We start from the raw sequence: 20,507 nt of genomic DNA on the forward strand, positions 1-20,507 counted from the left end.
ATAACTTTTACACTGTTTAGACAGTCTAATGTTTTCCCCAGAAAAATTTTGTGTCTTTGTTTACTTTTATTGTTGTATTTTCTTTAAAAGAAGATGATTATTGAAGATGTAATTTGTTTCATCAGATACAAAGTGTTAGGCAGCTAACCTTTGAGTGCTATTTGATTCCTCTGTTAATCTGAATTATGGTATTGCATCAACCATATAATTTATACAGAAATACTGTCTGATTTTTTACTTCAGTTAGTCTGCCCAGAGGTATGATGTGTAGTTGCTGTACACTTAGTGTGAGCACATTTGCTGTGGTAGTGAGCTGCTTAGCATTCATTGCAAGAGTCCCGAGTACATTTTGAGTACACAGAGCAAGAACTGAATTGTTCACCGTGTCTGTCCAAGAATCTCTTTTGCCTTGGCATTTTTTAAAAGCTGCTGCCTTTTTTCAGTGATCCACTCACACACTTCTAGTGCAAAAATCAGTTTGCTGTAAAAGTTTGGACAGAGAGAGGGCATCTTATTAAAAATCAAAAAGTTTTTTCTGCACAACATGGTCTGGAGCTTCAAGCACAGCAGAAGAGTATGTGTTGCTATATCTATATTAATGAAAAAGTGTGTATTGTTATAGGAACCCTGAGGGTTTCAAGACTGGGTTGTGTGACTGGGAAGTAAACTGGTAGAATTTGTCTTTACAATGCAAAGTTGTAATAATGTGAAAGCATTGCTCTGTCACAGCTGAGTAGTGTCAATAAATGATTCAACTGGTTTTACCTAGTGCATGACAGATATTTTAACATCTAAAACTGAAAGAAACTGGTGTTTTGGAAATGTGTACGGTAAACATCTTAGCATAATATATTCTATACTGGGGTTTTATATAAATATATAGTTAAATATAACTATAAAATACTGTAAGCCATTAATTAAATAGTAAAATAAAATTCAAGAGAAAAATGTAAACTTGATATATTTAATATTCCTCACTCAGTGTAGATTAGCAATTCTACTGTCTTCCATTATAGTGCTCTGTGCTACAGCAGTCACAACAAAATACTTTTCATCTTCTGTTTGAGAAACCCTTTCATTCAATTGTTTCCACAAGAATCTTGGAGGTAAAAAATGTGATTTGTGCCAGAAGTTTAATAGTCCTATATAGGAAATTGTTTGACAGAATGCACAATAGATCGCTTTAGCTTTCAAAATCTATTCACTTGTTCAATTTAATGAAAGCATCATTTGCATGTGCCAAAACTGACAACAGTTCAGACTCTGACCACTTGAACTGTATCACTGGATGTCACAAAAGAATGATTTCTATTAATTTTTGGGTTATGGAAAAAAGACTTTGAAGTTGTTGTTATTAGAGATGCTTTATCATTTGCTTGGGGAGTAAAGGTACTGTGTGAGAGAATCTTAAGGTTTTTTTTTGTAGTTCTTGTGTTGCTGTGGTGTATTTTGAAAAATTATTACTTGTTAGCCCACCCTTTGTAATGCAGGTGTATTTTGGGAAGGGTTGTTTTTATTAAATCTTCAACATTGATAATTTGAGATCTGAAACTCAGAGGAGTTTGGAGGAGCCTGCTTAACCCGTGGAAGAATTTGACTGAAGTTTCACAAGTGTAACTATTTCGTATGCCGTGTTTGTTCTTGGCAAAAGGTAGCAAATATTAGGAAACATCAGATGAGATCCTCAAAAGAAAAGTTTCACATTTCAATTTCAGTAACTAATGCACTAGAGCTAAGGCATTGCAAAATTATGTATTTACAGAAGTGAAATTGTGATTAAAACTTTTAGTTTTTTCATTGCTCCAGACACTGCAGAAGTTCTTAAGAGAAAGCAGGGTACATTTCTACCTTAGTGGCCTTATTCTTTGTGTGTCCCTATGAGGGTCTCTAAGATATAGTGCCTCCTTTTTTCCCATGATATTAATAACACAACCATGCAAAAGTTAGTTTTGTTTCTCTTGCATAGGTCTAGACTTTATTGCTCAGTATACTTCCCCAAACCACAAATACACCCGCTCTCCCCATACAGAAGAATCTAAGTTTGGCACTAGTTTTGAAATGAAGCTGACTGTAGCCTGACTCCACTTCAGTATAGAAAAATAGTCTAGAAGACAGTACACATAGCCAGAAACACTGTCTAGGGTATATTTTTATGAGACAGTGCTCCCTAGTTGTTATTCTGTTAGTTAAAACTCTTTGTCTCTTCAGTAATGTAAAATTCTTACTGGTGCAGTGTAGATAGCCATGCTTATTTCTCTCATTTGTGCTACATGAGTCTGTTTTTCAGAGAACAAAATTTTTCATTTCTCGTGTTTTGTTCCTTTTCTTCAAATTTTGGAGAATTATTTAAAGGTTGGGCTGGATTTCCTATTTTATATTAATATAAAACAGTTTGAAATAACTGAGGGAAAGCTTAAAATAATAGTAATTATTAACAGATAACATTTTAACAGTGTTTTTGTAATAGGAGAATGGTTTTATTGTCTTTACCAGGAAGTCTTCAGCTATACTATTTTTGCTGAACAGAGAGGAGTTGGTTCTTGCACAAAGTGGAGCTGCAGTGGGAAACACAGCAGTTTGCACATAGAAAGAGGAAGCAGACATCTGACCCTTCTTTGTACAAAGTGCAGGGGTTTGTTTCCAGCTGTTGTTTCACCAAGCTCCTCCTGATCTCCCCACCATTGCAAATACTCTGCCTTTTGACACTGGCTTAACACACCTCTTTAGACAGCTGATATGTACAGCATCTGGAGGGCTGTGTCTGACTTTGTACAGCCTAAATGCATTCCTTACAGTGCAGAAAAGTATCTAGTGCCTTGTGTGTTTAGCAGCTACGAAAAAGGATTGTTCTAGTGGGTTTATGACAACGTATAGGGGCAGGCAATATCATAAAATTAAAATGGGTTTTTATGGCGTAAGTATTTTAAATACATTTAAGATCTTAAAGCTTTGTTCAGTGATCAGGAATAAAAAAGTGTTATTACCACAATATTTATTAGGAGTGATATTTACATGGTTGGATGCCCAGATACATCAATTTCATTAACACTTCAATTACACAAATAGGGCAAGCAAATCACTGATCTGTGAAGTTTATGTAAATCATTTGCAATCAGGTTTAGCTAAAAGTTTAGAACTAGATCTGCAGAAGTGGTAGAATAATTTACAAATTCAACAGTGTTGTTTTTTCTAGTATATTTAATTTAAATTTTCAACTTCTCTATAGTGTATAAAATGGGAAGCATCTTCTCCCAAATGTTTTACAAGCTGTAAATAAAAAAGAAACTGAGTGTTGTTAAGTGAATACTTTAATGAGTTTGATTTCAGTTGAAGAAAAAAATGACTTTTAAGGAAAGCTGCAATGAACACTAAGATTTTTTATTAATTAATATGCACTTTATTGGATGATGATAATTTTTTTTGTTTACAAAAGTAATTATCGTTGGGGTCCAAAACTTGAGAATTAAATATATTCATGGCTTGGTCATGCATAAGTCATTGAGTTTTGTCAGAATTTTGTCTCTATTTGCTACTTGCTTTTTATGTTCATCTACACAGTGGAAGTGTTCTGACAGACACATTTGCTGATACTGGTTTATAAAGAAGGCAGACACTGAATTAGCTTCTGGCACTTGAGTCTCATGCCATAGGCATTAGGCTGCAATAAATGGTATGATGGGTCCCAGTGGAAGGAGTGAGATAATTTGGAGGAGGCAATTTGCAGGCAGAGGGAATCGTGGATATGGGTAGAAATAGAGAAAACCGAGTCTGTGTTTAATCTAACAGTAGTTACTGCTGTGACAGTTTTATTCTTCACACCAATAAATTTTGTAGGGTCATTCTGTGATGTTTAGGTTCTGGGTGGCAACAGAATCACTGCAGATGTGCAAGCAGCATTGTGGTGCTGCAGAATTATTGTCAGTGGAAATGTGTTATTGATGTGTGCAGATACACCAGTTTGTAGAGCTCAGTTTTGGCTACATTAATCAGGGTTCTTTTCACCTTTGGCTGTTTGTAGATTTGGGTTGGGAGAAGAAAAGGAAAAAAAATTGAATCGGGTCAGCAGAGAAGTATGTATCAAGCTTACCACTGATAAGAGGGAAAGGCACTAGGATAAGCCACTCTAATAGGATTAGATGTGTTTTGTTTTCTTTTTTGTAAAAAAAAAAATCTACAAAAGTCTGAGAGGGCTCTTAGTACGTGTCTGTGTGTATGTGACATAGGTAACTGTGTTTAACATCAAAAAAATTCCCTACAAGGACATCAAAATGGAGACTCAGCAGTCTCAGTATGTTTCTTACTGTACAGTAAAATTGGCAGAAGCTGGATGGTCACTTCATGAGAAGGAACACACACGTGCATCAGGTTCAGCACTGGCCCCATGTCTGCCTACTCACCGCCAGTCATCCTGTGAGCCCAAACACAGCAGCTGCTGCTTACTTTAGCCTTATATTTCCATAAACCTACTTGATTTTGGTTGTTTTGATAATGGAGCAATTAGCCAAAGAAATTTGTTTTTTAAAAACCTCAAGGACCACATATCCTCTCATGCCTTACATTCATAAAAACAAAAGACACTGAATATTACCATGGAGGTTATTGGTGACAAAGAACAGGACAAATTGAAGGAAAGACAGCATACTGATGAAACTGAGATGAATTCAAAATCCTTATCAAAAAACCTTTCCAATATATTGAAAGAAACCAACTGCTGAAACCTGTATTTCTGATTGTTTATGGAGAAGAAATAGATAAGTGTTTTTTGGTGAGAAGCTCTAATCAGTCTAGCTCGATGTAAGCTCTGTTTTCTCCCTGCAAGATAAGAGTAGGGAGGTAGACAATAAGCTGAAATAGCTGATTTGTGAATAAAAATTACTGGCACATGTGTTGTCTCCAGCAGAGGTATTCTGAATAACTTTGAAGAAGGCATCTCATCTCCAGGCTGAGAGATGCAATTTTTATTCCTGAAGTACACACTTACACAACTGGATGACAGACGTGACGGACCTTTTTGTTGCGTATTTGACTGATCTGTCTCTCTAGTTTTTCTCTGCTCTTCTGTAGTCTGTGAGCTCTGTTGCAGAGGTTGTATAGGTATTTCTTTGGTAAAGCCTTTCCAAGATTTCAGCTTTCAGTGGAAAGCTCAAATAGGTAATTAAGTCTTATTGATGCTAATGCTGTAGTCTGTTAAACATAAATTATCTGCAAATTTGTCCATTAATTTGCATCTATAGCTCTATTATATACTATGCAGAGTCATAGATTTTAACTTGTTAAACAGAAATAATATTTTACACAGAGGCAGTTTCTGTCATCTTAATTGAATTGATTGTGATTTCTGAGTCTCATATTTGCATTTTAGTTGAAGAAGTAAAACTGTATTACTGCCCAAAACTTGCTGAAGAGTATATGAAATGTCTCAGATCATTATTTACTATTGAGGTCAAACTTTGCTATGCTTAATACCTTAAAGACAAAGGTAAGGAGTTTCTGAACATTTCCAGAAGAGTACTTCTAGGTCTTTTAATTAAATCAATCTGTATTAGGTATATTCTCCTAAAACTGCCTGGGAGGGCTTCCACAGGTTAGGAACTGAGCTAACAATTTCTGTGGAGGCAAAGAAAGGCAGTGAAGCAGCAGAGAACTCTGTGAAACCAATTGGCAGTGAGCCATCTGTTAAGCAACCGCAACTACGTCAAAGATATCTAAAAATATACCGGTTGGTTCGGGAACATAATGCCCTAACTCCAATAAAAAGGCACTTTGTAAACAATCAAAAATGTGCTTTAAAATCACTTGCATTTATTCATATAGCAATGAAATATAAGAGGTACTGCTCTCATAGACATTGTTAGTAAATCCTATATAATTAAATTGTTTGTCCCTACTTCTCCTCTTTGAAGTAGAAACTAGCATTTTATTTCAATCCCATTGTCTCTCTCTGTGGCTCCCCTACGCCCTGACACTTCTGTCACGTCTTATATTTCCTTTTTACTTCTCCTGAGTTTCTCCCTCATCTATTTTCTGTCCAAGCTGCCTTGGGCAGTCTTTCTTTGTAGAACCGTAGAATGGTTTGGGTTTGAAGGGAAATTAAAAATCCTCAGGTTCCAACCTCCTTGCTGTTTTCCATCCCACTCACTTTATTCACTTGCCTTCATGCTATTCTCATTTCTCCCCTTCTGACAGTCCTACTGCTTGGATTTCCTCTAATTCTGCCTTTCCACTTCATCTTCTTTCTTCCACATTCCCTTCTCCTATCTAAACTGCAAACCTAACCTTTGTTTGCAATCTCCAAACTGGACTTTCTGCATTTCTTTTTCCTGAACGCTGGCTTTTACTTTCAAGTACTTTTGTTTCTGTGGAAGCCCTTTCTTCCTCCTCCCTCTTAATATGCACCTATCTTCTTTGCACTACCAGCTTATCCATCAGAAGCTGGAGACACTTTTTGATGTCATTTTAGTGTTTTATGCAGTTTTGCTCCAGTATTTTCCACCTGAGTAGGTCAGCCTCAGGTTTGAGAATCAGTGTAAAGCTTCAGTCCTGATTAAGGCATCAGTGTGACAGCTCTGAACGAAATACCATCATTTTTTCCTGCATCTGCCCAAGAGTGTCATCCCTGCTGTTGTAGGAGAGCCGAGGGCAACAGCCTTGATTTGTGATTCATTCTGTGCCAACACTAGGGCCCCCTGCAGCAGGCAACAGCTGGCTGCTGGTGAGACTACCAACAAAAAAATTGCCCATGAAACAAGGTTGAACAGACTTAACTCAGCCTTGCTAGAGTACTGGTAAAATGTTAAGGTGCTGAGTCACTGATTCCTTCATAGTTTCCATGGAGGTAGGTGTTGGTACCCAGCAGTTAACTCCTGAACTGGACACAAATGAAAATCTAAATTTGACATCTCTTTTCCACCCTTCCTTCAAACAAAAACCAGTGAAAGTAGTATGAGAAAACCTGGTCACAGCACTTTGGTACCTTGTTGGGTGAAACAAAGAGTTGTTACAGCCTGCAGCATTGCTGATTTCACTCATATATGTATAGCTAGTTTAGAGTGTGCTTCCCAGTGTGATGGTGATTTCAGTTCCCGTCCAGGGCACACGTTAGGTCGTGTTATTTGAGGACATCCCAAAAGTGGACTATACAGTGGCTAATTTCAAGAGCAGATGTCACTGTAACAGTGGTTTACTTAGCAGCAGCTTTTTTTGGTTACATCCATCCAGTCAGATGCAAACATGAAAACAGGAAATGTTTCCATTTGTAGAGGTCCATCTGCAGTAATAAATATAAGCATACATATTTTGAAACAACTATTTTTAGAAACTTGTGCTGAGGATCATACTGCTGCTTGGACTTTATGCCCTTTTAGATTTTGTTGCTTAGTCTATACATTTTTAATAATCACATTGCCTGCTAGCAGTGACATTTTGTGAAGGTCATTTTTCTTGTGAAGTTGGGGAATGGACTTGAATTTCATTGAAGGACTCCCTAAGCTGCAGGATCGTTGTTTATGGACTGTGTTGCATCTTGTACTACCTTTGAAGACTGCTTAGAATTTTAACTAATGATATCTTCAAAGTGTCACTGTGCTCAAGGGCAGAAAATAAATCTCAAAATGCACTTTATATTTAAAAAAGTTTTGAATAGCTTTGAAGCATGGTATTAACTGAAATGAAAAGGCATAGATACAGACTTACTATGTATGCACACACAGAGAATTCTGTGTTTCACTAACCTTTTCATGGTCAGCAAAGTGTCTCTTCACCATTGCAATGCCTTTATCTTCTATATTTTAAAAATCATCAGGTCTATGGATGTCTTAAGGATTTTTAATGTGATTGCTGATTTCATACCTCAGCTCAACGGAGTTTTATTTTTGTCTACATCATTCCAAGCTTACTTCTTATTTTCTCTGTGTAAAACACAGTCACTGGGTTGTATTTATATGACTTTTCTATTTCTGCGTAGAGGATGACAGATCCAAAAACCAACATACTATGCTTGGAATACAGGAGACTGTGGTATCAGCTACTAAATTAAAATTGCTTGGTTTTTTTATAAACCAAAGTTCCAGCTTCCCGTATCTGAGCGCATAACAAATTTGCTTATTACATGGTAGCAGTGTCTGATGTCTTCTAATACTGATATTAATTTCCAATTATTTAATTTTCTGATATTCCTTTAAAAATGTCAAAAGCTAGTGACCATGTTTGAGAATATGGCCATTTGAATATCTGTACTCTTGATGGATTTTCTTTTTCTGTTTTATTTATTGCTTCATGTAAGCACCCTTACATATAAACATCCTTTTTTTAGGGACTCTGTTGGCTTAATTCTGTCATTTTCCTTCTCTAGGGCTTTAGTTTTGTATTTGGGAACTAAGAGCTTACAAAAGTACAAGTATGTGATTTATAATTGGATATTTCCCACAAAATAATTTACCTGGGTTTTTTTCTATATCAAACTGTGAAGAAAATTCAGCTTTTTCAGGGTGTCCTTATATTTAAGATGCTCTTTTCTACTTCTGTTTTGATCGTTGTACCATCAAAGCATTGTAGTTTGGCTGTTATGCCATGGATTTCACAGTTTTATAACCATTGCTACCAATTTAGTTGTGCTGAATAAGTTAGAATCTGGTTTCAGAGCACGAAGCAGTGTGATCCACTAAACAGCAGCTACTGTGGGGGAAATGAAGAGAGGGATAGGGCTGTAACCTGTCTTTAAGTTGTGTTGATGTTGGAAGACTGGACAGATTGTGCATTTGAGAAAATTTGTGTTAGAAAGTAGGGACAGAAGGTTGTGCATGATTTTTCATCTGATCCCCTGTTTGGGAAAAGGACTAAAAAGACAGAATTTTCAGACTCTGCTTCCAGACTTCTCAATGCCCACTGCGTATGGACTGCTTATGAAATAAAAGCCACCAGCCTGTTTGGAGCTGCTGTTTTGCTGACATGATCAAAAAGGGAAGGCCTCAGCCTCTGGCCGTTACCATTACCATTTTACTATTTTCCTGCCTGCCTGCTACATGGGCTTCCCTTTGCAAATTTTTTTTTCTGTCTTCTGCACAGACTGATTCATCCTTCTCATGCCTGGGAAAATCTCAACAGGAAAATGCACAAGGTTGATGAGGAAGAGAAGGCAGATACATTGGGTCTTTTCTTTGCTTATTCTCAAACACTTTTTCATTTCTGTTTGAGGGAGTTGTATTTCTGTGATGTTGGTTAACGCTTTTTATATTTATAGGGTCCTGACTTTTATAGTTTTCTATAGGAATCTTCAAAGTGCTGCTAACAGTCCTTCATCCCAACTCCTTATCTTTTCCCTATTTTACACAGCTAAGAGAAAATCATATAGCATATTTCAATTGAGAATTTAGCAACAACATTTCTTGGCAGAAAAAAAAAAAAGAGAAACTATTCCTATCCAATTTTTAGCTGGTTTCATTTTTTTCTTATCCTTACACTTGTTCACTCAGCTTGCTATTTAATCTTTGATTGCAGGCCACTAAAGAAGTAATAGAGCGAGAAGCCCCGGGGATGGCCCTGGCAATGCTGATGGGATCACTTAATGTTACACCTCTGGGCATGCTCTCTAGGTAAGACTACTTCAAAATTCAAGGTGAATTCTTTCCACAGAATTACTTATTGTTAGCCAGTGACTGTGCACAAATCATTGAAGACTGCCATTGTTACCAAGACTAGAAACCTTAACTTCAGAGAAGGGGCCAAATTCAAATAATGGTAATTGCACTGTTTCATTAAATTCACTTTGTTGTCTCTATTAGAGACTGTATCCTCCTGTATTTTCTGTACCAGGTTATTTGTAATATTGATGCACTCTTAAATAGCTGTATTTTCATCCTAGAACTGTGATGTTTTGGTGGTGAGTGAAGAATTTTTCTGTATGTTGTTCATCAAGTATTAAAATGCTTTGTTTGGCAAAAAAATCCCTTTGATAAAGACAAATGTTTTGTACTCTCCTGCATCTGGAGGAGTATAATAAATTTGTCTCTCAAAGTAGCTGGGATGCATGCACAATCTATGTGGTTTTCTTGAAAGCACACACAATGCTTCTGCCAGCCATGGTGTTCTTAAGCACTTTTACTTACTTTTGCATGCTCTCTTGAGAATTTTTGGCAGCTCCATTTCTCTCTTGAGCCATTAGGTCTAGTTATTGGCAGCTGAAACTTGAGTTTCATGCTGCTGGTTTTGTCCTTTTTTTATTATTGGTTGGTTGGATATTTAGCTTGTAATGCTCAAAAATATTCAGCAGAGTAGAAGAGCCAAGAAGACGGCTACTAAAGGAGCTGTCTGCCAAACACAATTCCACCTCATTTTTATTCCTCTGTGGACAGTTCTTATTTCCTTTGTTTTAAATCTGTCATAAACTGTAACTCACATATGGGATTTGCTGGATTAAGTTTGTACTCTGTAAGCTTGACTACTGCAACAGGAGTAAATGAACACATTTCTTTAATTCAGACTCCTCTCTGTGCTGCAGTAGAGATTCCTCAGCTACCTAGAATTCTTTCTAAACTGAGGGTACATAGTGTGAAAGAAGGCAATATGAGAAAAGAGAGGTCAGGAGTCAGGCAGTACTCAAACTGCCATTTGAAAACAACACTTCAGGATGGCTTTAGTTTGATATTAAAAGTTCATTTGGTGACACAAAGATGATCTCTGTGTTATTTACTTGTGAGCATTGTCACAGCTGTTGTGGAAATACTTTGTTACTCTGCTAAAAAATGCCAGGTGACCAAAAAATTATATTAATCACTGAGAATTATTTGTATAAGAAGAAATCCAGAGAAGTTGACTACCCAACAAGCTATGTCCTCTGGCTCAAAACTGTAACCTCCATATCTTCATGGTTAATTTTGTCCTTTTACATTTTTCTTGTCCTTATACCCTAGCCCTGGGTTTTTCACCTTGGCCTTTTTAAACAGTGGAAGCAATCTTCACAAATTCAAGACAAAATTCTGTAATTTAGTTTCTTTTTTTTTTTTTTACATTTAGCTAAAATGTTGATTAGTCAAACTCTAGACAACAGAAAGCATTCAGCACTTGAGTGTTCAGTCTTACATCAACACCAAAGGAATTTCTAAAAGACAAAAAAAATAAAATAAAAACTTACATCTTTGATACTTGGTCTTGCCTTTTCTTGATGGAGAAGGGAAAACTATTAGGAAGAATTATATGTGAATTGCATAAGTAAAATTTTCACTTGAGAGTTACTTGCTTGTCTGCTTTTCTTATGTTTAATCTTTAAATAAAAAGGACATATTTGAATTAATGCAAGAGCATAACTTAGTATTTTTACATGGCCAGGGACATCATATTTGACACAGTCAATTACACTGCAAGGGAACCATGTGTATGACCAAATAGGGACTACATCAAATGATGTATTGGATGCAAGTAAACACTAGAATTATGGTAGCTACACAGATCTCAATAAAGATGGTAATCTAGCCAGTGTTTATACTATCAAATTAATGTTATACTCTGTCGATCTTGTTTTATGCTTTTTCAGCTCAGCTTCTCCCAAGTTCTTTTATGAGAACATAATCAGCAAATATATTGGAAATTAGGTTTACAAAATCTGATAAATCATAGAATTTATCTTAAATGCTTTCCTTTTGTTTTGATAGTGGAGATAGTTGCATGCAAGAATTTCAGTGTGTGTTTCTTTCATTTCAGGCCTGTGTGTGGAATCAGAGGGAAAACCCTCATAATTAATCTTCCAGGTAGCAAGAAAGGGTCACAGGTAAGAAATGTTCTTACTAATCTGCCAGGAAGGAGCTATGATGAGCACTTCTTGTTTTGAATGGTAGAAAGTGCCCACTATAACAAATTTTACAGAAGTGAATTGAAGTGCATATTCATGTAAAGTTACCACACCATCCCTCCTAGCCAAGGACCATACAACTCCAATCTGATTGAAGGTGCTGTGTGACCAGGACAGTACATGTAGTGCAAGAGAGCACTTACTTGAGCAGGCAGTGCTAATGAAGAGGCAAATAATCTCTTACGTTTTCCCTCTCTTGTCTAATTAGCTGTACCTTATCTCTGGATTGTCTCCCTCTTCAAAGAAATCATTCTTTTTCAGACAGAAGGTAGAGGAGTGCATAGTATGTAGTAGAACTTGCTGGACCATTCACAGTTTTGATCAGCAAGAGGGAAGGCAACATAATTTTAAGAGTTTGAGAATGATTTTGAATCTTCGCTATATAGGTATTTTGGACTTTTCACCCTTTATACAGTTTGTTTTCTTCCTGTATTTTGCTCTGTTTGGATGGAGAAGTTAGAATTTCTGCCTTTATTCATGCTTTCTGTCTGAGTCTATAGCTGAGAGGAACAGAATTAAACTCCAGCAGGGATTTGTGTGTGTTAGTAAGACTTGATCTTTCACTAGTTTTTCTTTGTAGTTGGCTGATAGAAAAACAGTCTTCTCCACAGAAATGCTGCTAAGCTGAATAGTGATCCGTACAACCTGATACGAAAGTGCTGAGAAAAGTCCCCCATCAGTCACAATAATCTATTTCTTCAGGTCTCAGACTACATCTGGCCTATGTTAACAAATGTCTTTACCTCTAGCCTCTAAGAAGTGCATACCTGGTGCACATCTCCTGAACCTGTAGTACCTGGGCACAGAGCAGTGTTTAGCAGCACAGCCCCGAAGTCACTGTTTCTTACACTTCTTCTGGAGATACAAAAACATTTATGTGAGCTGTCACCTGGAAGTTGAAAAGGAAATGTTTTGAATACTGTGATCTTAAGCAGCCACCATAGGTTTTCAGATTCACTGTCGACGTGTTTCAGTTCAAGGACTCAGTGTGAGCCCTCCTGTGATTCTACCATTCCTTAGAGCATTTCTTGAAATCTAGTGAGACTGTGATTTAAAGGAAATGTAAAAACTTTCAATGCACACAAGAGGCATTGGAGGATGGTGAGGTGGGAGTATATCTTGCTGAAATTCTTCCAGTTATACATGGCAAATCATATGTATGTACATGTATTTAACATAGCAATGGCTCCCCATTTTAAAGAAGTGATGCAGCAGTAAGTAGGTTATTTCACAAGCAAATACTTCTTTTGCTGGATTAGGAGAGCAATGAAATAGCCTACAATCTCTAATGGTTTTTATTGTGTTCAGGAGTACTCCTAACCCACAGAAGCAATTGTCATTTTCTGTCCTAAGGCAATCAGACTTTGAAGATAGGTAAATTGCAGAAAGTGATTGAGGAGAAGAAATGAAAAAGTATTAATAAGTATTTTAACAATTGATATAGATTGATATAGGGTGAGTAATAAAAAAGGTAATTCTGCTGGAAAAGAAAAAAGCTTCTGATAAACTGATTTTTATTTGTTCCTGTCATTATGATATTCTGTCCTGTCATGAGACATCCGTAAAGTCTCAGATTTCAGAAAAGATTTTTAAGATGAAGAGTGGAGAAAATTGGTCCATAAAAGACTGAATCTCAAGAACCAAAAAAGGCAGATTGTCACCAGGAATTTCCCTCCTTTTTCTCTTTTACAGCTTGCTAATTTCCTTTCCATTGTATTAATACGATCATATGAGAAAATTATATAAAGCTATGAAATTGCAGCAGTATACATATTTCTTTAATAAAATATTAATGGAAAAATGACAGCAGTGTAAATGCTTACAAAAACGGACCTCATGCCAAACATGTTTTCACCAGAGAACATTTGTGTGGCATGTACCATCAAATCCAGATCTGCAGACATCTTCCAATTTTGTGTTGGCTTTTTTTTTTTTTTTTGAGTCTTGCAAAAGATAGTTGGGGTTATGAAATGTCTTTGACATTTTATAATTATAGTAACAATTGCCTGAAACAATGAGTTTCATAAGTAACATGAGCTTTTAGAGGATTTACAAAGAACCTGTGCATTAACACTCAAGCTAGCAAGGCTTTATTTGAGTGCTTGGAGGGGGAACATGCTTCTCTTATTAGTGTACTTTTTCACAGTTATTGATCAGTTCAGAGATTGTTGTTCTTAGTTCTCACTTATTTGAGATCTTCTTTGCTAAATTAATGATAGTTGCATGCTTCATTATTTTAAACCATTTGAAAAGTAATACTGTGAAGGCACAAAACCTCTGCAGTTTGCAGTTACATTATAAATCATAATCTTTATTATCTTTACAAATATTTTAATATACATTCATTATATACAGCATTTGTACTCATCTGTTTACTCCAGTTCTTCTCAGTGCCAACTTGAATTTTTAAAGAATTTATAAATCTATGAGGTAGTCTGACTTATCATTCATTACTCTTAGAGAAGCGACTGAAAGATGTGTTCTTATTTAGAAGCTTTGAAGAAAACACAATGCTTGTGAGTCATGTTTTGCTTACAAAGAGGGATATGTAAACTCCAGTGATTTCTGATGGAATCTTTGCTTTTTATTTTGTTTATATAGTATTCTTATTTATTGAAAATATTTATTTCATTATTTATGAACTTGCTATTCTTATTTATTTTCTGGTTACTCTAAAATATCAGAATACGTTTTTTGAAATCTTCCTATGCTTGAGGCAAAAGTGAAGGGCAACAAAAGGAGTAGTGACAGCTTTGTCTGTCAACCTGTGTGTTCCTGACTGCACTGCTATGGCAATTATTTCTTGTGATTCTGCCATCATTTTCCAATGCTTAAATGTTTATATGCAGTCTCCTCAAATGACATAAGAAAACTTTTTCTTGTGGTGTCTGAGAGAAGAATGAGACAATAGTAACAAATTGAATGAGGTAGCTTCCAGATGAAAAAGAAAAGCAATGGATAACCAAATAAAACTGAAAATATCCCCAAACACTTTGAGGGTAATTGAGTATTAAAGCATGTTGTCAACAAGGGTTATGGAGACTCTGTTCTTGGATTATTTTTGAAGACTTTACTGAGTAAGTCTTAAGAAGCCTGAGTTTCATACTGACCCTGATCTGAGCAGGCAGCTGTAGCACATTGCATCCTGAGGTTCCATTTTGGTTTGATGAAGCACCAGTGTATTTTAGCAGCATAGGTAGCTACATATGATAGCTACATGTATGCCCCTTATAGAACAGGATGTCTGCAGTTCTGCTTTCTCAGCCACATAAAATAAACTTTGTTTGTAAGATTACAGAACAAGGACAAGTTTGAAAAATAGCTTGTTTATGATTTTTTTTATTACATGCATTATAATTACATCAGTGTCATTTGTCATTCTTCTAGTATATAGAATAAGTCCATTAATAAAAATTTATATAATTATATTAAATTATAATTTTGTAAACCCTTATGAATTGTTCTCTAATTGTGAAGGAGCATAATAGTAATATCCCTGCAGGAATATAGTTAATGCATTTCTTCTGCATTTTTGTAGCATTCTCCCAATTGCTGTGAACTGTTTCCTGTATTACATACTCACAGAAATGTAACTCTTGTTTTTAGTATTAACTTCATTGCAATAGCCCTGTTGTGCAATTTACTTTATTTGCATGAAAAAAGGCAAACATTTATAGAATAGTCACCAGATCTGTTTCTGAGTTCATTTAAGAGCAATTGCATAGGACACGGTAGGTTTTATTTATGATCAGGTGAAAAGATGCAACTAAATCCCAAATATATTTAAAGAGTAAACTCATATTTGCATGTGCAGGTAACTTTTCATCGCAGTTTCTCTTCTCATTCTGCATAGGAATGCTTTCAGTTTATACTGCCAGCCCTACCTCATGCCATTGATCTTTTGCGGGATGCCATTGTAAAAGTAAAGGAGGTACACGATGAGCTTGAAGATCTACCTTCACCACCACCTCCCCTTTCTCCTCCTCCAACCACCAGCCCTCACAAACAGACAGAAGACAAAGGAGTGCAGTGTGAGGAAGAGGAGGAAGAGAAGAAGGATAGCGGAGTTGCCTCAACAGAGGACAGTTCTTCTTCACATATAACAGCAGCAGCCATTGCAGCTAAGGTGAGTCTGGCTTCTTTCCTTAAGGAACCCTTTAGTTTCTGTGTCAGGCACTTTCCACCAGTATTCATTTGCATGTTAAGACTCTTCATTGATGTCTTTGTGCCAAACAGATGTATTTCAGGTACATTTTGTAGAAGTAGAGCTTCATAAAAATACACGAATTCTGTTTTGGTAGGTGATTTCAAATTCCAGTGGGAGAAATATCATATATTATCTTTGAGTTAACATTTGTTTTATGATATCATTCTGATGTGACAGACTGGCTTTAGTGGCTTTTTGTAATTCAAAGTATTCACACGCCTGAACATGCAAAGTCCAGTAGGCGGCATGTTAAGGAATCACAACAAAACTTTGCAACCCATAATATCTAATTTATAAATGAAAATTTTAGATTCTGAAAACAATGATAAAAATATGACAGACAGGTAACAATTTAAGTAATAAACTGTCCAGATTACTGTATTACAATGTGCATGTCTGCATAAGAGATGTGAAATTCTGCCAACAAACTAAATATTTTAATGTCTTTATAGCCTTGCTTTAACCTGTAATCATAGATCAGCATTACTCAAACTAAAATAGTAAATTGGAGGCTCCAAAAGAAAAAAATGAGGTAACATTTCTAAATAATTTCAATTCAAATTTTAAGTATTTTCCCAAGAATTATTGTACTAATTGAAGCAATATATAAATATGTGCCTCAGTTTTATGTGTTCAGTTTTTGAATGGAAAGATAATGTATCCCTGTGTGTTTGGAAACAGTTTTTTCCAAACTGCTTTGTTCTATATCTATTCCACAAATTGTACTTTTAATTTCTATTATGAGAATTGAAAATCTATCTCAAAATTATATGAAACAATTTCTAAACCAAAGCAGCAACATTCTAACTCCAGAAATGTGAATTCAGGTCTGAGACATCTTGACATTTCTAAGACAGCTGCAGCTGGAGATCATCTCCCAATATACAGAAAATCCTGATTACATATGTCTTTGCAGGGATGAATTAAGGTAATTATCATTTGCAAGTATCAGTTTTTATTAATGCAAATTTTAAATTGTTTAATTTCTTTTGATGCAGGCAAAGATAAATAATATGTGCCATTTTTAAAGGCAGGAAATACCTGAGATCTCAGTTGGCTGTGTTCATATGAGCTTGGCATTTCAGTGTCACAGTTGTTTTCACCTCATTCAATTTTGGTTGTTTGCTTGTACAGTTTCATGTTTTCCTGTCACTATATTCATAGCTGTTGTGTGTTGTGCATTAGAAACATCCATCCTATACCAGTCCAGCTGTTTTCATGGCTAAAGGTCAACAGCCCATCCCTGGTCTCATCAGTTATTGCCATCACGCAGCAGGCAGTGCAGGAGATCTGGTAAGAGACGCTTGCAAGAGGCTTTTGCACTAACACTAACTAAAAATGCTCTGCCTGCCTCCTAGTCTATGTCTGAACAGACAGTGTTATTTATTTTCTTCTAACAAAGACACATCAGTGCTATCTTTGAGAGCACACATTACAGAAAATATCTGTTTAAGATAAAGGGCTAAACAAGGTAAAGGTCGTGTGTGTTCACTTTGAATCATTTAGCTGCTAAGACAATATTTGCTATAAAGCCTATGTTTCTGATTAGTCATTGGCTTCATCATCTAATATATTCAATAATTGAATATAATTTAAATAATCTCCTAAAATTACTGCTCTAGAGCTATGAAATGGTAACTTTCTCCTCTTTGTCTTGTTTTGCTGCTTTTCAGTCGTTTTTTTGTCAACACAATACAACATTTGCACTGGGTGTTCATAGTTTGCTTTCATCACTTGTGGTTTCTGCCCTGCCTCATTTTTGTTTTCTGTGTAGAAGTAAAACTTCTCAAAATCAGAAGACTTCAGGAGTCAGGAAGCAGTGGACTTATAAATTACTGGATTTTAGTGAATAGTAGAAGACTATTTCAATGAATGGTAAAAAAGGACCTGTTCTCTTAGGCAAACAGTAGTTTAAACCGTCAATCAAATAGCCTAACACCTCTGTATTTAAAACATGATTCTGTGTCTCTTGAAAAGTCACTTAGGAAATGTGAAGACTTTAAAGTTCACACACCTGATGAAAAAGCTATATAGTAGATATACATACATACATACACCCATTTATTGCAGTGATTTTTTTTGTGTGTGTTGAGGTTGCTAAACTAGAATTTGCACCATATTCTTCAGTCTCAGTAGAAGAGTTAATCTAGCCTCCATGAAGAACACTTTCAACTGTCATACATGTTTCTGTATTCTTTTGTAGATTACTTTTAAGCTATTGTTTTATTCAAGCTATAATCCAGATCAGATCTTTAAACTCAGAGCAGAAAGTGGTTAGTTTTTTGGCAAATTATTGGGTTTTTTAAGTTGTCCTTTCTGTATGTTTTTAAGACATTTTTTTTCTCTTGTGTAAAAGTCATAGTAACTGCCACCTACAGATTGTTTTCTTACCTCACCATCGCTGCCAGTCTTTGTTTCAGTTCTCAGCAAAAGAGAATAAAGAACTCCTATCTTTTCCTTTTTCCCCTTCTTGTCAATGCTCTTGTCAAAGTTCTCTAATATAAAATCACAAATGTTTAAACCGAAATAAAAGTACGTCAGAGAAAGACCAGGTCAGGTAAAAATTGTAGAAGCAATGACTGATGGATATGGTGAATATCTTTCTCTGTCACTTTATTTATTTCTCGCTAATTTCTTTGTCAGTATGTTACAACAGGTTTTCCACTCCAGCTAGTGCAAACAGAAACTATTTTCACTCAGGATTTTATTGTACCCCTTTTGAAAGTTTTGAGGTCTCTATGTTCAATTTATTTGAAACTGAAACAATGAATAAAAATATTAGGGAGACAAATGATAAATGCTCAGTGTGACTTAGTGAAAGATAAAAGAACAATCTATCCAAATTGCAGTGTTATTCTTGCCCTTTTTTATTTCAGGTTTCTGTGCACCAGGACGCACAGAAATTTCTGATGGGTTTATTAACCTCATTAACAGAGTTAGGAAGAAGTTACCTTGATTAGAGACTAATATTGCCTAAATTTAATTTTTTAATATTAAAATTCAAAAACTCTCTGAATGTAGGTGAGAAAAATGAGAATTTCCCCATGTCACATTATATTTTTATATGCCCCTGTTAATGGAATAGACATACTAGTCCCTTCACAAAACTCAGGTTGTAGCGGTTCAAAGACAGTATTAGTGCTACTTTTAGCAATACAACACATTCCACTTTCATATTAGAAAAAGAGCAAAATTTGTAACTGTGAATCTAACTTTAAGCTCTCAGTAAGAAATTTTTCTCTAGAATCTAGACAGGTTTATAGCATTAATTATTTTCTGGTAATTGCATTTTATGTAAAGCTAGTGATTTGGAAATAATTCTCACTGAAATTAAGTGTCTGTGATCATATTTTCCCTTTATCTTCAGCTTCCTTTTCTGATTAATATAATGGCTGAAATTTTTCTTTGATTTTAATTTTGTCACAGGCAAAAATTAGTACTACACATGTAGTTAAGGGGAAACTGGGATTGTCTCGGTCACTTTTATTGCAGAGCGTCGTTTTTGTTACAAAAAGTGATATCAGATAAAATTGTAGAAGCAATGATTAATCAGTATGGATGGGCAATAAAAGAAAAAATGTTTCTTGCCTGAAGGGTATGAGACAGTATCAAGTATCTGGTTACTTCTAGAGTACCCAGTGTAAACCTAGGGAGAACTGAAGTCATGGTACCATTTGCAAAAGCAATGTTGTTATTCATGTTGTGGGGTCTAGGAATACATAAAAGGGGTAATGGACCTGTACACAATCATATCAAGACAGCATGCAGCTTTTGTCAGAGGAGAGAAAAGGTATCTCATTTGAAGACTTAGAACAATTCTTTCTTTGATTTTGTCTTTTTTTATTTTAGTACCTTTCTCAAAGTATTTTCCTCAGGCATGGACATTAAAAAGAAGCATTGAAAGTTGTAGGGAGTATCTATGCCAATATAAAACTTGGGGATTTTCAGCCTGTTTTGGGCTTTAATGAATTTAAGATGAGATTTCAGGAGAAAAAGTGAGTAGAAGGGAAATCATGCTTCTGATCACAAGCCATTTGAGCATTTGGAATATACAGTAAATTCACGAATACAAGCCGCACTGAGTATAAGCCGCATCTCTGGGTGTTGGCAAATATTTCGGTTTTTTGTCCATAGATAAGCCGCACACGAATATAAGCCGCTCTGTCGTTCGCAGCGAGGACCCGCGTGCAATTAGTAACAGAACCGCGGGAGGGCGGGGTTTACTGGCTGAGCTAAGGCTGTGCAGGCTCGGCCCGCTAGGGGCCGCTGACGGGGCCAGGTGACCCAGCCCGGTGCTGCCGCTCAGGGCCAGCCGCCACTGCCACTGGGCTCGGTCACCCCGGGTCGGCGCTGCCCCGCGGTGGCAGGCAGGGACGGCGCTTCCCCCGCTCCTACGGCAGCGGTGGCGGGTGGGGACGGAGCTTTCCCACGCCCGTGGCGCCGGCGGCGGGCGCGGAC

The 20,507-nt window shown here is 36.3% G+C and overlaps 1 protein-coding gene across 24 annotated transcripts in view; it reads left to right on the forward strand.

The window, feature by feature from the left end:
* Positions 1 to 20,507, forward strand: part of GPHN (gephyrin) — a 276,586-nt gene that overhangs the window by 158,817 nt on the left and 97,262 nt on the right. For 15 of the 24 annotated variants that reach the window (XM_033063946.1, XM_033063950.1, XM_033063948.1 and 12 more), the window contains 4 exons: positions 9,496 to 9,590; positions 11,695 to 11,761; positions 15,696 to 15,968; positions 17,235 to 17,342. In XM_033063946.1, the coding sequence (XP_032919837.1) occupies positions 9,496 to 9,590; positions 11,695 to 11,761; positions 15,696 to 15,968; positions 17,235 to 17,342 (543 nt within the window). The remainder of the gene's footprint in view (positions 1 to 9,495; positions 9,591 to 11,694; positions 11,762 to 15,695; positions 15,969 to 17,234; positions 17,343 to 20,507) is intronic. The other 9 variants (XM_033063952.1, XM_033063957.1, XM_033063963.2 and 6 more) reach the window with 1 other exon arrangement.

The sequence above is a fragment of the Catharus ustulatus genome, chromosome 6 (genome assembly GCF_009819885.2).
Source record: "Catharus ustulatus isolate bCatUst1 chromosome 6, bCatUst1.pri.v2, whole genome shotgun sequence".
Taxonomy (NCBI): domain Eukaryota; kingdom Metazoa; phylum Chordata; class Aves; order Passeriformes; family Turdidae; genus Catharus; species Catharus ustulatus.